The 15072-nt window shown below is 36.8% G+C and overlaps 1 protein-coding gene across 6 annotated transcripts in view; it reads right to left on the bottom strand.

Moving 5' to 3' along the window:
• LOC118278004 (RING finger and SPRY domain-containing protein 1) overlaps positions 1 to 15072 on the bottom strand; it is a 43212-nt gene that overhangs the window by 11942 nt on the left and 16198 nt on the right. For all 6 annotated transcript variants that reach the window (XR_007707139.1, XR_007707138.1, XM_035597161.2 and 3 more), the window contains exons 3-7: positions 7035 to 7215; positions 5696 to 5866; positions 2827 to 3034; positions 1629 to 1792; positions 854 to 949 (exon numbers count right to left, since the gene is read on the bottom strand). Coding sequence is in view for 4 of the 6 variants with exons in the window: in XM_035597161.2 (XP_035453054.1) it covers positions 854 to 949; positions 1629 to 1792; positions 2827 to 3034; positions 5696 to 5866; positions 7035 to 7215 (820 nt within the window). In the remaining 2 variants the exon portion in view is untranslated. The remainder of the gene's footprint in view (positions 1 to 853; positions 950 to 1628; positions 1793 to 2826; positions 3035 to 5695; positions 5867 to 7034; positions 7216 to 15072) is intronic.

The raw sequence follows: 15072 nt of genomic DNA, 5'->3' as shown, positions 1-15072 counted from the left end.
TATAAATATATCAATATTTCCATACACCTAAAGGCAATGCCGTCATTTGTTTAGTCTTACTCTCCTCATTAATGTAAATTATCCAAGCCCTTTTGTGCTGAGTTATTGAATCTCAGACGAGTGGCGTTTCAATCACATGTTTGAGCACTGCAGTATTGGTAGTTTTGTGTGTGTGTGTGTATTTGCGTGCTTAAAGGATTCTAATCCATAAGTACTTCAATTGATATGAAATTATACCTTTAATTCCAATTACTATTTTTACTGTAAAGGCGAACTAAGTATTAATACCTTATACATATCTATTCCTAACCCCTTCACAGGCAGTTAGTATAAAAGAGTATGAAACAAAATTTTCAGTCTTTAATGCGACATTGTTCCACGTTCCGTAGGTACTTAAAAATACCTACAACAATATCGTTTTCAATTGCTGTAACTATTCTGTTATTGAACATGTTTAATGCTAACAAGTCTAGATTTCATGTGAGCACCTAATGATCATGAAAAAGGAAAATTGCTCCATCACGATACATTATGATGATAGCGCAATTTCAAGTGTGCGGAACTAAATTGCTATCAATTGTTTTACTAGTGTGTTGCAGTAAATTATTTTATGGTCAATTGCGTTGTTTTATGTGTGCCTAGGGTATTTCCAGACTGCACTAGATCTCTTTTACGCTAAACAACGCACAATGTAAAGACCTATATGTAGGCATTAGTTTTAAAGCGTTAGAAGTGTTAGTGTCACCGCCACCCAAGTATTAATTAATTGTTAGGTGTTAGTTAGCGCCGCGCCGAGTTGTCCAGTCACACGCTATCAACTAGTGGTATATCTCGGTAGAATGAGTCGACTGACATGATTTAAGAAGTGGCTACTTTTTGTTGCCCATCCAATCTGCATAACACCTGGAGTGATGATCAAACACTCATAATACCAGACGCCGCTGTTCACCTGTAAAACATTTCACAATACTTATTAGGGTAAAGGACAATATATACTTTTCCTATTTTCATTATACAAGTTAAATAACATCAGCGAGTACATAAATCAAACCAGCCTACACCTCCACTCGATCGGTAAATAGCAGAAAAATCACATCACACCATTCCCCAAAGGGAACGGCGAAGGTGTACTTAGTAACAGTAGCCGCGTCCCGCAGTTACGTTATTACAAGTAGGCAATTATAATAGAGAGGGAATCTATTGCGACACTCAACTTGTGTGGGGGCAAACTTTTTTATTAAAGTCCTACAATAGGGTACATGACAATTTTTTATTTTACTGCCCGTCTTGTAGATTATTTAAAAATATTAGACACATATTTTTTAGTTTCTTACGGAAATAAATTCTTTTGAAGATATATCCATTTGAAATATCGCGTGACGTCACTTTTGAGTACGTTTTATACTGAATAGTGTCGTAGTTAGCTTAGGTATATCGTATTGTTATCTTATATGACTAAATAAAAAAATACGTGTCTAATATTTTTTCATTACCTAACTGACGGACAAATTAGATTTTAAATTTTCATACCCCGTCATCATCCCTATTTAAGCAACATTTTTGAATAAGCAGTGAGAACTATCAATAGTTTGCGATGTGTTCCTGTAACTTTTGTTTCGTTTTCTTACCGGGAAGGTGCAGCGTACACTCTCAAAAGAGTATGAATCGCAACGGGCCTCCAGTCCGTCGCAAGATATCTTCAAGTATTCGCTCACATCCTGGGTATTCATGAGGGCATTTATCTTAGACATGTCAACGGTCTGGTAGCTCAAGCAACGGCCTTCCACGGTGACTGGAAATAAGCGTCGGTGGTTTTAATATAAATCTGAAGTAAAATCTTAGGCAGTGTTGAAATTTAAAAATTATTTTCGTATAATTATTAATTTGTATCTTTCAGTCGTAATCACGATTCCGAAAAATTAGTAAATTATAAGTATTGTAGTACCTATACTTATTGCAGATGTAAAGGCCCCAAAAATGACGCCCCAAAATTCCATCCAAAAGGCATAAGACTCGCGCGGAAAGATCGAGACCTATTTTATTATTCCAATGCACGAAAGATTAAAAATAAAAAATGTTGTAATGATTCCCAAATAATAATAAAATACCGCTAACTTGTTACAAAAGACGATACAAAGCTTTCAGCTTTTGAAAAACCTAAGTTGTAACTATGAATCGTAGTAAGAGTCTGAATCTCCCTCTCGCCTCTCACAAGGCGGGCGAAGCCATTGACAAAAAAATCCTATAAATCGTAAAAACGTATTAAGACAGTTAACTCATCGTAAGCCGCAAATTTAAAAACCCGTTTTTTTTACATTTTGATTTGATTTCTGTTAAGTTAATTATCCTGCAGAACGATTCTGTTTATTCACAAAGGAGGTTGTGTAATACCAACTTTTACTTACGCGGCCTATTTATTTTATAAATATAAACCTAGTTAGAATTTGGAAGTACTTTTGAATAAAATAGCCTTTGTGTAATATCGAAACAATGCAAGGGTCGGGAAGTTTGAGCCGTGAATCCTTACAAATGCATTTACCTTACGCAAACGGTCTGTTGCTATAGAGACCTTTCTTTTTATTTCCATGTTGAGTAATTCGGAATTTTTCAGGCAATTGTTTTTTTGTTGCGAACTCTTGGCGAAACCGCCTAATAACGTTAGCTGTAGAATTGCGAAACACAATATACCGCCTACGAGGAATAAAGTGGCTCTAATACCAAAACTTAGTTGTAGTAATAAAATCTGAATAAAAATGTAAAATCTTAAATCCTCACGATGATATTCCGCCGCCCGGCCAGCTACGAAAGAAATGGCATGTTACTTACACAGGTTGTCCAGTGCCCATTTGGCACAGAATCCGACCTGGCGCCAAGTATAGTCCTGGCTATTGGCGTGACGCTCAAGGAGCAACAGAGGATTGTCATCCTCCTTGTTGAGGCGCTCCTTTATAGTCAGCTTGTTCTCAGTAGTATGAGCGAATTTTTCAAGCGCTATCAGAGCGAACAGTACAATCCGCGGCTCACGTCGGAACATCTGTAAAGTACCACTTCACATTATTCACTTACATTTCCTACAAGAAAACATATTTAAATCAGTTTGAAATAAAAGCGCTACCCGCCACACTCAGTCATTTAACGGTTACTTAACCTCGTCCTTACCAATTATTTTCACATACTAAGAGATAATTTAAGTAATCATTAAATGTCTCTGAGTACAGCAGTAAATATTTCAGTTTTACTAGAATATTTCACCTATAGATGGACTATTTTGATAGAACAATTATTTATTTATCACCTGAAAAGTTGGAGTCGACGTCGTGATAAATCCACGAGACAGCGAGCAAAGTGGGACTTGTGTATTTTTGTAAAAGGCCGAAAGGTCAAACTAAGTCTCGTTTAATTTTAACTGACACTATTAATAAGCACTTGGTTCCATCCGATAGCGTTCTGTTAATTAAGCTTTTACAATTAAAGGCTACAAGTACCTGTATGGTGCAGGTGGCTGTACACTGCATGGACATAATTAAATTCCGCCCTACTATCGGTTTTTGACGAATTCGAAATTGAAAACCTACAGCACCAAGACCACGAACCGTGCGTAGTTTAAAATTACTGATCTATCTTTGTTCCAAATTGATATTAAAATAAGCAGTCTGTCAACACACAGGTGCTCTTGAATTTTTCTATAAACTAACTAATCAAGTTCAAATCTAACCATCATCACCCCTTTTTAACAATTATTGTTAGAAAAACTACGCAAGTATCCCAATTGCCCTTCTATTTACTTCTGCTTATCCCAAAGGTACACAGATGTAACATACATAGTCTGTATGTACTTTCATTACGATAAACTATACGTGGTCACGGTCGCGGAAATTACCTAAGTAGGCACGGCATAGCAACTATGATTACAATATCAACCTCAGTTGTCATATTACAATATTACCAAACGCAAGATATAAATAATTGCAAGCAATAAAGCTGTTGTATTGCAACACAAAAACATGTGTATTTACTGTGTCCTAGAGTCATGTAATCAAAGCTAGGATGGTACCTACTCACCTACTTGAGAGTGTAATAAGTCTAAAGTAAACTTTAAAAGAGTAATCTAGAAGCTGCAGTCGTACCTAGAGGGAACGTGAAGCCAAGTTTGCTTCCATAAATTGAAGGCCAAGATCGAACCGATTGCACCCTATTCAAGAGGGGTTCCTTTTCTAAAGGAAGTCCTTGAAGTCTGCATTACGTAGTATATTCATGGAATGACGACGGAAGACTTCACGATCGCTACCTAATCCCTAATCTATACACTGATTCTATACCCATTGTTCAGCGCAGCTCGATACGGAAAAGAAGCTTAAATTTTCATATTAAACCCACTTGTTTTAAATTAAAATTGTTCTACGTAAGTAGCCCGTTCTATGAACGATGATCTCTTTCTAAGCTGTTATAATTGTTCCTGCTATAATCAATTTGAGAGCATGGTTCGCGAAAATTCTAGTAACCACCGAAGTTCGGATTAAAAACTGGTTTATCATATATCGAAAAATAAGTGTGTGTACATTTAGATTATCCGTTTACAAAACAGATAACCATTAAACGAATCTATTCTCTTCATATAAACACTGTTGTCACATCAATTTCATGTTAACTAAATTGGATACGTCACCAGTACTTAGGTGGTGTTGATTATTTTCCCTGCAATTGATATTGACACCGAAGGTAACAAGATTCGATGTAACGTCAGGTCAATGTAGAACGGATGCGTTCCGAACTTCACAACCCATTAAATACAAAATTACAAAGCTACCGCACTATCTGAGGTAAACCGTTTATGTACCTATTTCAAATAACTGAAAAAGGATTTTAATAAAACGGCCTTCGTTCATCAATTAGGGACCTGATATGTTAGAAATTAAGTTTGAAACCCGATTCTAAGCGCAGACTCCGATTGTTAATTTCTTCCTTTTTGTAAAACATTCACGTGTAAACAAATACATCTAAGTGATGTCACTTTATTTTGATAGAGGTACACGCAGTTTGATCTTGTTCACTTACTTGAACGAAAATCGTAAAACATACGTAGACATACATAACAGGATAGATTGTGTCATACTATTGTCGAATCCTACGTTACTTAAGTAGGTCATATAAAATATTGATTTTAATAAATCCTTTTCATTTCATAAATTAATAGCAACCACTCATCAAATAAAGTGGCCAGGTTGAAACGTTATGACAATAATACCCCGATTAAATCCTGTACCTATGTTATTACTCGATAATTATGCTAATGCATCGGATTTAACAGGTATAATATTTCCACCACTCTGCTATTTCACAAATTGACCACAGGCCCGCTTCCACTCAATTCAATTATAATATCGGAAAAGCTTATTATGTGATGATATTATCAATTATCAATTAATATAATAACATGAGCTCGGATTATGCAGATCAGTGGGTGGTAATGATACTAATGATATTATTGTTTTTTATTGTAATAATACTGAACTCATTACTCATTATGAATTTTACAGCAAACATTTACAAAGTATGTATGTTCGGAAAAATTTAGTTTACGAAAAGTTCCTTAATGACGTTCAAGTTAGCAAGGACACGAAGGAAAAGTTTCTTCGGTGAGCACGGAGAGAATTTCGTAAGTGCATAAGTTAGGTACCTGAAAAATGTCACTTACCAGGAAAGACAGCATGTAATCAAGAGTTTCTTCTGTCAGCACGGCGACGCTGTTAGGGCCGGCCAACTTATCCGCGATACAACCGAGCACAACGCAAATGTTGCGCTCGACTTGTACGTCTATATCGGCCGCGAGGGCGCGCATGGCCGACAATCCGAGCATCTGAGTGAGCTGAAATTAAAACATAATGTATACACGACCACCTACACAGAATCTAGTAGATTGAGAACTGCGAGATTTATCCTGCACATGGCGAAAGTTTTAAAATAGGAAGCGATCCATTAAAATTAAGGCTTCGACCGATCACAAATGACATTGCCGGGTATCATTTGCGACGAGCCTCACATGTTTCAGTATTTGCCAACTAACCTCAGATGCCTCGGTTTGGTTAACGATAGTGACTATAGAAATGCTCACATCTGTGGCCTTTGTGAACCCCTACAATGTGTAGCCCTAAACGTAACTTCTGAATATTGTCTGCACAGGCAACACAACCTTGTCCCAATTTTAAAATCATAATTGGATTAACGCCCAATATGAAAACATGCCAAATCCTTTTTTACTGGATTGACATTTAAAAAACCGATTTCCTCTTGGTATTGCGAAGCCTGCACGTGGACGTCAGATGCAATGCAATCGTCATTTTATTTTTGTAAATCGGATTGAAAGTGGCAGGGAACACGTAACACGATTTTCATACCTCTGATTTTTAATTTCAGTGAGATCGGAATTGGGTTCTCAAACATTGAAAAGTTTTGTTTCAGGAAACTGACAGTTTCATAATTGGATTCCAGTTAGTGTTAGTGCACAGTGTACGAATGTTCGTATTGTTATATTTTTTTATTTTGGATCGTATCGAAAGTTTCCACAAGCAAAAGTTCCCAATAAAGTATAACAAGGTCCGGGAAAAAGGTTTATGCGCAGTTGTCGCTGTCTGTTTCAGTTACGTTCGAAGCAGGGACCAGAAACTGCAACTAAACATTTTGTAAGCTTGTTTCTAGTTTTAATTAAAATGTCGTATTCCACGTATTCGTCGTTCTCGTAGTTTCCCTTTGAAAATTCAACTTGAAGGACGTGTGATATGTGAAACGTGGCCGCAATCAATAAGCGTACACAGTACATGTAGCCATTATGCACATTTTGCAACATTCCTGTAGTTAAGACTTTAAGACCCTTGTGCGCTACGTTTAATTCCACGAACACTTTACGAGCTTTACAAGTGGCGTGATCGGTTTTCCATTTTGCATCCAATGAACACAAGTTTATTGCAAAATATCGAAGTAGGTATTTGTAGTTTATTTTAGAGAATACTCGTAAAATATATTTCACCTTAACTTACCTTAATTACTTGCTCTTTGGAGGGCAGGGGGCAGTCATCGAAGACGATGGTTATGGCTGACGGCCCCAAGGGATTATCGAGTGGTATAATCCTGACCATGGAGGTTACCACTTGGAACCATCCTTCTTCCTTCTCAGCAATGACGTGGAGCTTCACCAAGGAGACGGGGGATTCCTCTTCGCTATTGGGAACAAATACACGTTAAATAGTTTATTGTACAATGTAGTAGGTAGAAGTAACTTAGCCACAGTACACAAATACAGTTCCGTACGGGAATCAAACCCTACCAACGTCGGAGCACCTTGTACAGGATTCGGTGAGACACCGCAATATAACCCCATATTTAATGAGTCTCATCTATAAAAAACGGTGTAATACCGACAAAAAATGTCCAAACCGAGAATCAAACCTAGATCTGAGCTCAGCGACTTTTGCAACCGTAGTTCAAGTTACGAAGCATAAAGTTACAACATTCACACATAAGAGGCGACACTGACACGTTTCGGATTATGCCTTGGTCAGCTTATGTGAGCCTCGCTTGCAAATATCATACATAGTAACACTGTCAAATTCTCAGGCGACGTTTATAACACGATTCATCGCAAGTTTGGGCGAACTTAGGACGAACATAATGTAAATGATAAATTATATTTATTTTTGCAAAAAGGTTACAATGTAACTCTTTTATACGTCAATCTCTACTACTAGATGATGCAGGGTTTTACTATCGGACTACTCTGAGATGTGGATGCCCAGTTAAATTAAAAAGAAAAGTTGAAGTTCAGTCGATAAATAAAATGCCTAATTAAATGCAAAATTTTGAGTTCCTATCTTTGTGTGTGTACAATGTGTAAAAAGTTTCGCATGAAGTTGTTAAAATATCTTTTATTTTTTTTCATGGACATTATCAGTGCTAGCAGCGACGGTCGTATGGTCAAGTCGAAGGTAGATCATCCATTCGCTTTCTATTCCACGTTAGAAGGGTTATCATTATTAATGCTCAAAAGCCTGTTCTCACATGAAGAAGGAATGACAATTAATCACCACGCTTGCTCAAGGCGTGTTGGTGATTTCAAATAATTAGAAATTATAAGACCAGGTTTCCATACTATCATTCCTCTCACCACCATCACCTCTCACCATTCCTCTCACATTATCCTCTATTTCATTGTCTGGACTTTAAAAGAGACAATGACCTCTGAGTTTGTTTCGGCATTTCTCCTCAGAGTAGTCGGTTAGGAAATGCCGGCCTCATCTAGCTATTTGAAATATTGACGTGTAAAAGTGTTATTTTATAACCTATTTACAGAAATAAATATCATTTATCATACGACGTTTTTCTTCATCGTATGCTAGTGGTATTATCTTAGAAAATAATTAAGTAAGTATCTACATATAAATCGGAAAAAATTACATTGGTTCTCGCTAGCACCCTAATGGAAACTTAAACTTAAATGCAGGCCAGCGACTTAAGTCCGGGTTAAATTTTATCAGGTGCAAGTTCTGATTGCTGCCGTCCGAGAAGGCGCGAGCAACCGTCATTCGGAAGCCAGGATTGGTCCAAAAGATTATTATAGAACGCCCGAGCAAATTAAAACTCTTACCCTGCTTGATATAAGTTATCAAGATACCGTCAAATAGGATTACTGTGAATGGCCTTGGAATGAGCGAGCAATCATGATGCTCTTTCTGCAACTCCGTAATCGACGTACAGTCTCGTCGCCAACAGATTCAAATGTAATACAGATCGGACTACAACTGTTTCCGTCCAATTGTTGCGCATTTCCAGTCGAGTGACGCGATGTGTGTTGACAATGCATTTCCTAACACTGATTATGTAATCTAACCACTGAGCGTCATCTATAACAATTTAGATCTTACAGATACGTATAGCATAAACTTAATTATACGATCTACGGATTTGCAGCGAATCGCATCATTAATATATTATCCCGACCAACGTTGAAACTGAATATGATGTTTATTGTTCACATTGGCTACAGTGTTCCAGGTAATGGTAAACACAACAACAGTGTCATGTTTCCAGAGGCGATCAATACAACGCAGCACAGCCTCGATGAATTCTTGGAACTTGTTTATCCACGTTTCAGGGAAAACAGGGACCACCACGCCGGTACAGCCTCAGGTCCCATGAGTAGGTAAGTGGGACGAAGGCTGATCTTTTAACCGCGCAAATCGGTTGTACCCTTGCTAGCAAAGAGTATGCGTGCTCACAGGCCCCTCGTCCTGCACGCAGCGATACCGAAAGAAGTCGGTTTACGCTCTTACAGCCAGCTCCGACGGGAAGCTTGGAACAACAGCTGGACACTGATGGACGATGTGTTGTCGGTTCTATTACAACACGCGACAATTCTTTGTGTGAATCAGAAATTATTGTTCCAGGTCGGAGTGCGACGTGTATGTGCACTTACGACCCACGACTTAGGAGAAAACTCTGAGTGGGGCACATTTTGAAAAAAGTTAGGGTTAGTGCGACATTATCGTTTCGTTTGTTTGTTAGTTCAATGTCGAAATAACTTCACGTTATTATGTGAAAGCGTGATATTAACAATTTGGGTTTAGTAAAGTGAAAATATTTCATGAACTGTGATACCTATGGCCAGTTGACCCTCAACCACTACGCTTGCACAATGTGGATTTGAGATTTAAGCCCAAAATCTGGAATTATAAATCCAGGTTTCCTCATTATCTTGTGTCCTTCAGTGAGTAGCGAATAAACGAATTTGACAAGTACTAATTTGAAAAATTTGAAAAAGCCGCATTGGTTTCGAACCCCCACCCTCTTGTTTGATCGACAATCATGAATCTTTACTTGTTTAAATTGTTAGTTTTAAATGTAACTCTTAATCTAACACGACAGCCCTAAGCGAAATATGTAGGTAATAATTTTATACAGTATTTATTAATTAGCAGATGATATTCTCACAAAGCTTTGTAAAATTATCTGCTAATAAATACTGTTTACATGGCATAGCTTCTCATATACGAGAACTAATTACCACTGAGACTATGTATCATATATCGATACAACTTCCGAAGGATGCCCGTAATTAGTTTCGAGGGAAAATAAAAAAAAACCACATAAGTTTTATTACGTTAGGTACGAGGGAATATATTTTTTCTTAGTTAAAGGACATCGAGCGTCGTAAAAAAACACACACACGCGTTAAAACTAGGACAAGGTAGTTCGCGACTATGAAATTTTTCACAAGCTTCACACAAATTACTGTGAAGTCCAAACCGTTTCAAGAAAGACTTTATTTACACACAACTTTAGAAAAAGCTCTTAGTCCTAATGTACCGTGTGCCATTCAGCTTAACATTCTTTCAATGCCCTATTGTTAGGAGCCTCGGTGACAGACTGCTAAATGGACGGACGCCCTTCATTTACTCCTATTATTTCATAAACAAGCATTATGTTTCACAGTGCTTTTAAACCTTATTATCTAGACTTGATGTGTTTCTCTACCCTTTCACCTAACCTTGAAAACTACTCAAGTTTATAAACAATAAGTAGAGAAACAAAGAGGTACACAAAGAAGCTGAAATTCAATTAACCCAGCTCTCGAGCCTGTCCGAGCCAAAGCCCTTTGATTTTTACAGGAAACATGTTTCAAGCTCTGCTTTGTTAGTCTTATTGCAATACAAAGAAAATGCAATTTTCCTACCACCGATACTATGTAAATACCGTTAATTGAAAATGCATTTCTTCGCCTTTATTTTGCTGTTTTCTATTAAAGAATATACATTTCTCTCGCTCACGGAAACGTTTTGTCCTTGATCGAAAACCCTTTGTACAACTGTTTTATTTACCATTTTTATCAGGAAGATTTCCATTTGAAAAATGTTTCGCTAACACGTCTCACTTGTATAAATTAAAATAAACCAAATCAAAATACTAATTGAAACACGAGACAGTTGAAATACAAAACGAAGACTGTAGAGTATAAAATCGTAATGTATATTATGTACAACCTACGCATGGGCATGGGGGTATAAAACGACCATCGAGGACGTCCATTGCGCTGATTCCGTTAATCCTTATTCCATTATTCACTCAGTATATTTCAATCAAACACACATACTAACCTATTTTGCATACCAACCCATTGGTGTAAGTGAATATGTATGTATGTTGCTCGACAAACACAATATAGATAAAAAGCGTTCCATTTTTGCTGGACACGTGTGTCTTGTGTACTGTGTACTGATACCGGTGTTCTTCATATTTGAATACGTGTCCTTACAAGGGGGTACTAATACTACTTACGCAGATTAAAGCATACCACGAAATGTAATTATGTTTTCAGTGTCAACTGTAAATTTATTTTACAAAACCCGAACCAATTTTATACGTGTCGTGCGGTCGGCGGTTAACGTCGGCGGTGGTCAGTAGCCGTCGGTTACAAATGGTCGAGACCGTGATGAAATGTTTAAATGTATTCAATTATTATAAATATATTCCATAAATTATAAGTACAACGTATCCCACCCCTCATATTGTCTGATGAGGTAAACAGGTAGTAACAGAACGCCCACTTGCCTTATGTACTGAAGGAGGGCAAGGCTTTTGTCATACATCGAGCATGAACAAACATTTCGTTTTACTTTTCCTAAAATATTGAAACACAAAATATTGTACAACCGTTTTGGACTCTTGCTTTTTTCGGGCCCTGTGAAATAGCTGTTAACTACTTTATTGATTTTAGACAATTTTTGTAAAAGCCGATTTAAACCAAGAATTGAGATCCATAATTGTTCACATAACCACTAAACCGAGACAGTGATTTATCGAATATTAATTTACACAATGGCGTATAAATATTTATTAATGACAGCCACCCACGAGTGTTTAATCCGAAAGACCTTTCGCCCGCTGCCTACACCTGCAATATGATAAGGCAAGGACGTCTCTAAGAAAATATTGTCGAATATCACATATTTTTGTGGCGGCCTTTCCACGAAACTCCACATTTACCATCGCCGCAAGCTATAACTGCTGTTATGATCTTGTATCACATATTATCGATTACAATTATTTTCTTGAACTTCAAAACAAGATAAATATAACCACTTTGATGTTGATTGTTAGCGACTGCCTTCTGATCGATACGAGTCTATTCAATCATTTAAACGGTGGCCGATTGAATTTATTTATAAAGTGCTGCATAGGTTTTCCTCGTAACTTCAGCAGTTTTATTTTTTAGTCTTTCTACTGATACTTTTTTATTTGAATATATATGGTATCTTTTATGTTATGGGCAATTAGAGTCTTGTCGAAGATGTAGGTCGATCAAAGAATCTTGTGATTTTTTTGATTATGGATCATATTTAGGTAATAAGCAGTCTTGCTGTGCCTCAATGTAAGACGTAATGCGATGTAATAGGTCTACCTTATAGAAATAGTAACTCAGGAATAATAGCTACCTAATTATCTACAATTCAGAAAATCTATAAAAGCAAACCAAATATTATAACTATGTAAAGATAAGATTTTTTTGTAACTTTCGAGAAACGTGAAGCTAATGTGGAATGGTTTCGAATTACTAAATGAGGGCAACCAGTCAAGTTGAAGATTACGTCAAACTCCCTTATTTTACCTCCCTACCAACAGAGTATGGCTTACAGTTTCAATTGTTAGTATGAAGACAAAGACTAACTATCTAGATGATATTCTATAGTAACAAGTTCGGTAGTTAGAGTGGTCAGTGCAGCGGACTTGCAATATCGGACCGAGCAGCCGAGTTACTACAGCGCCTTACAATATTCAATACTAGGTGCTCGAGGTCCAGTGGCTATGTAGTTCACTAATACAATTAAATCAAAGACAAGGAGATTCGAGGAAGCACCGAGGTAGCCGGAGCCAGCATAGCTCGAAGTGGCAAAATAAAATGGCCTTGCTTGTGAACAGCACAGAGAGTTTACGGGAGCGGCAAGTTATCGAGAATCGGTCTGCATATTGGAAACGCTGCGGGACAGAGCCCAAGGATACAACTACACAGAGAAGGCCACACGAATTTGTTGCTTGCAAACACCTATGCTCTTTACGAAATACCATATTTTCAAAAATCACCTAATTTTATTTTGGTTCAAAATATAAATCATCACTTAATTAGTAAGAAAAGAGAAATAACTCGCATTATTATTATTTGAATATTAGCTTCTACCAACGGCTGCGTCTGCGGCCCCGCAAGTTAAAAAGTATCCTATATGTTATTCTAGACCGTAACCTAACCCTGTTTAACATTTCATCCTAATCCCTTCAGCCACTTTGATATGATTGAGCAACAAATAAACACACAATCTCACAAACAATCGCATTTATAATATTAGTAAAATGACTAATATAAACACACGCCTAACTAAGCGTATTAAAGGAACAATATTGATGCAAGAAAAGTATTCTGATAAAACATCCTTGTAGCTACCCCTATGTGACGCCACACTACGCGTAGATATAAGTACCGTTACTTATATTGTTCTTTTAAAATATATGCGAACGCCACGCATATACAACTTCATGCAATCTCTGATTTTTTTAAACCCAAAATAATTTGACGAAATCCATATAACATGTATATGTGCTTCCAATCAGAACGAATTCTACAGAATGGATAATTGACTATCGATATGTTCGTTATTTCCAGGAAAAGTTTATTTTTTACAATAAACATCGGGATAATCCTTGTACGAAACTGGGTCAGGTCACTAGTTTTACATATTTTGTTTATTATTTTATTTTATCGATATGACATTTGATATCATTATTGGTTAAAGGACGCTGCGCAATGAAAATCTCGGAACGAAATAATTAGCACTCATAAAACGTATTTTAATATACTTGATAAATGATATATCAATCAAACTGGAAAATTATTTTGCGAGGCATTTCCAGTGAAAGCCCACATAAGAAACATGATAGTTTATTTATTTATTCGGTTAACTAGCAGTTACTTATACATTAGTTATATAATTTCGAACAATACTTTGGTGAGTATAAGAACTATTTACTGGCCAACACAGCATGCAAATGAAACGATTAGAATAATTATTATCCATAAAAAGCATTACATTTGAGAAATGATTATCTGAATAAACATTCCAATCCATAAAGTTATTCGCAGGTTTGCACAATGCTCACTTGAAGGAAAGATCGCGCTCTTTAGATCCTATTGTTAAAACTTTTACACGTGCAGCTTGTGCACCGGATTTTCTCAAAAGTGGAATAGTTCTCGATTTTCTCAAAACTGGAATAAAGTTCTCCGCTTTAAATATAATAGGGAGGTAAGGGCACAGGAGCGTCTGCCCCACTACAAAAGCACATCAAGGTCTTTTCATATTTATATTATACATGACTTTTTGAAGTATGTGAGAGCCAAGCTTCGGTACTTCTTGGCCAGCTCAACCGGATTCGGTATGTGAATGAGAAATAAGTGGAAGTTCAACATTCTTTCTCCCTATCCCCAATTCCCAAAATCCTTAAATCAAACTCCTAACCCCCAAAGGCCGACCACGCACTTGTAACTCCACACAGATGTTACGGGTGTCCATGATGATTGCATTTAAAAAAGCAACCAAACAATCTGAATCGATCTGTCTTTGAAAAAATGCAAACTATAAAATATTTTAGATTGAGGTCGTGTATTAAATTCGACCTTGAATGGTCCTTGTAGCACAACCTAGTACCCAACCATCTCCCATGGAAAGTTAATGCACACCATTGATTTGGACTGACATGCATAAGAGTCTTTCTAACAATAGTTAAAGTCTTAGTTGCTTTGAATTAAATCTTCACTATTTCTTCAAAAACGTGAAAATGACAAAATTCGTGTATAATTAAAAGTTTTTGGTAATGAGCTGGCAATTCTAAATTCAAAACGGCACCAGAAACGCTCAGAAATTCCTACTAGTTTCTACAAGGTCCTTATAATAAACTACACCTGATGAAAATTCTAAATTACGTATGTAAGATAATATTGCGTTCATTTTACAAGAGAATATACCTTCATAGAGCTCA

The sequence above is a fragment of the Spodoptera frugiperda genome, chromosome 25, assembly GCF_023101765.2.
Source record: "Spodoptera frugiperda isolate SF20-4 chromosome 25, AGI-APGP_CSIRO_Sfru_2.0, whole genome shotgun sequence".
Classification (NCBI taxonomy): domain Eukaryota; kingdom Metazoa; phylum Arthropoda; class Insecta; order Lepidoptera; family Noctuidae; genus Spodoptera; species Spodoptera frugiperda.
The sequence above is the reverse complement of the archived record's forward strand: the minus strand, read 5'-3'. Positions and strand labels throughout refer to the sequence as shown.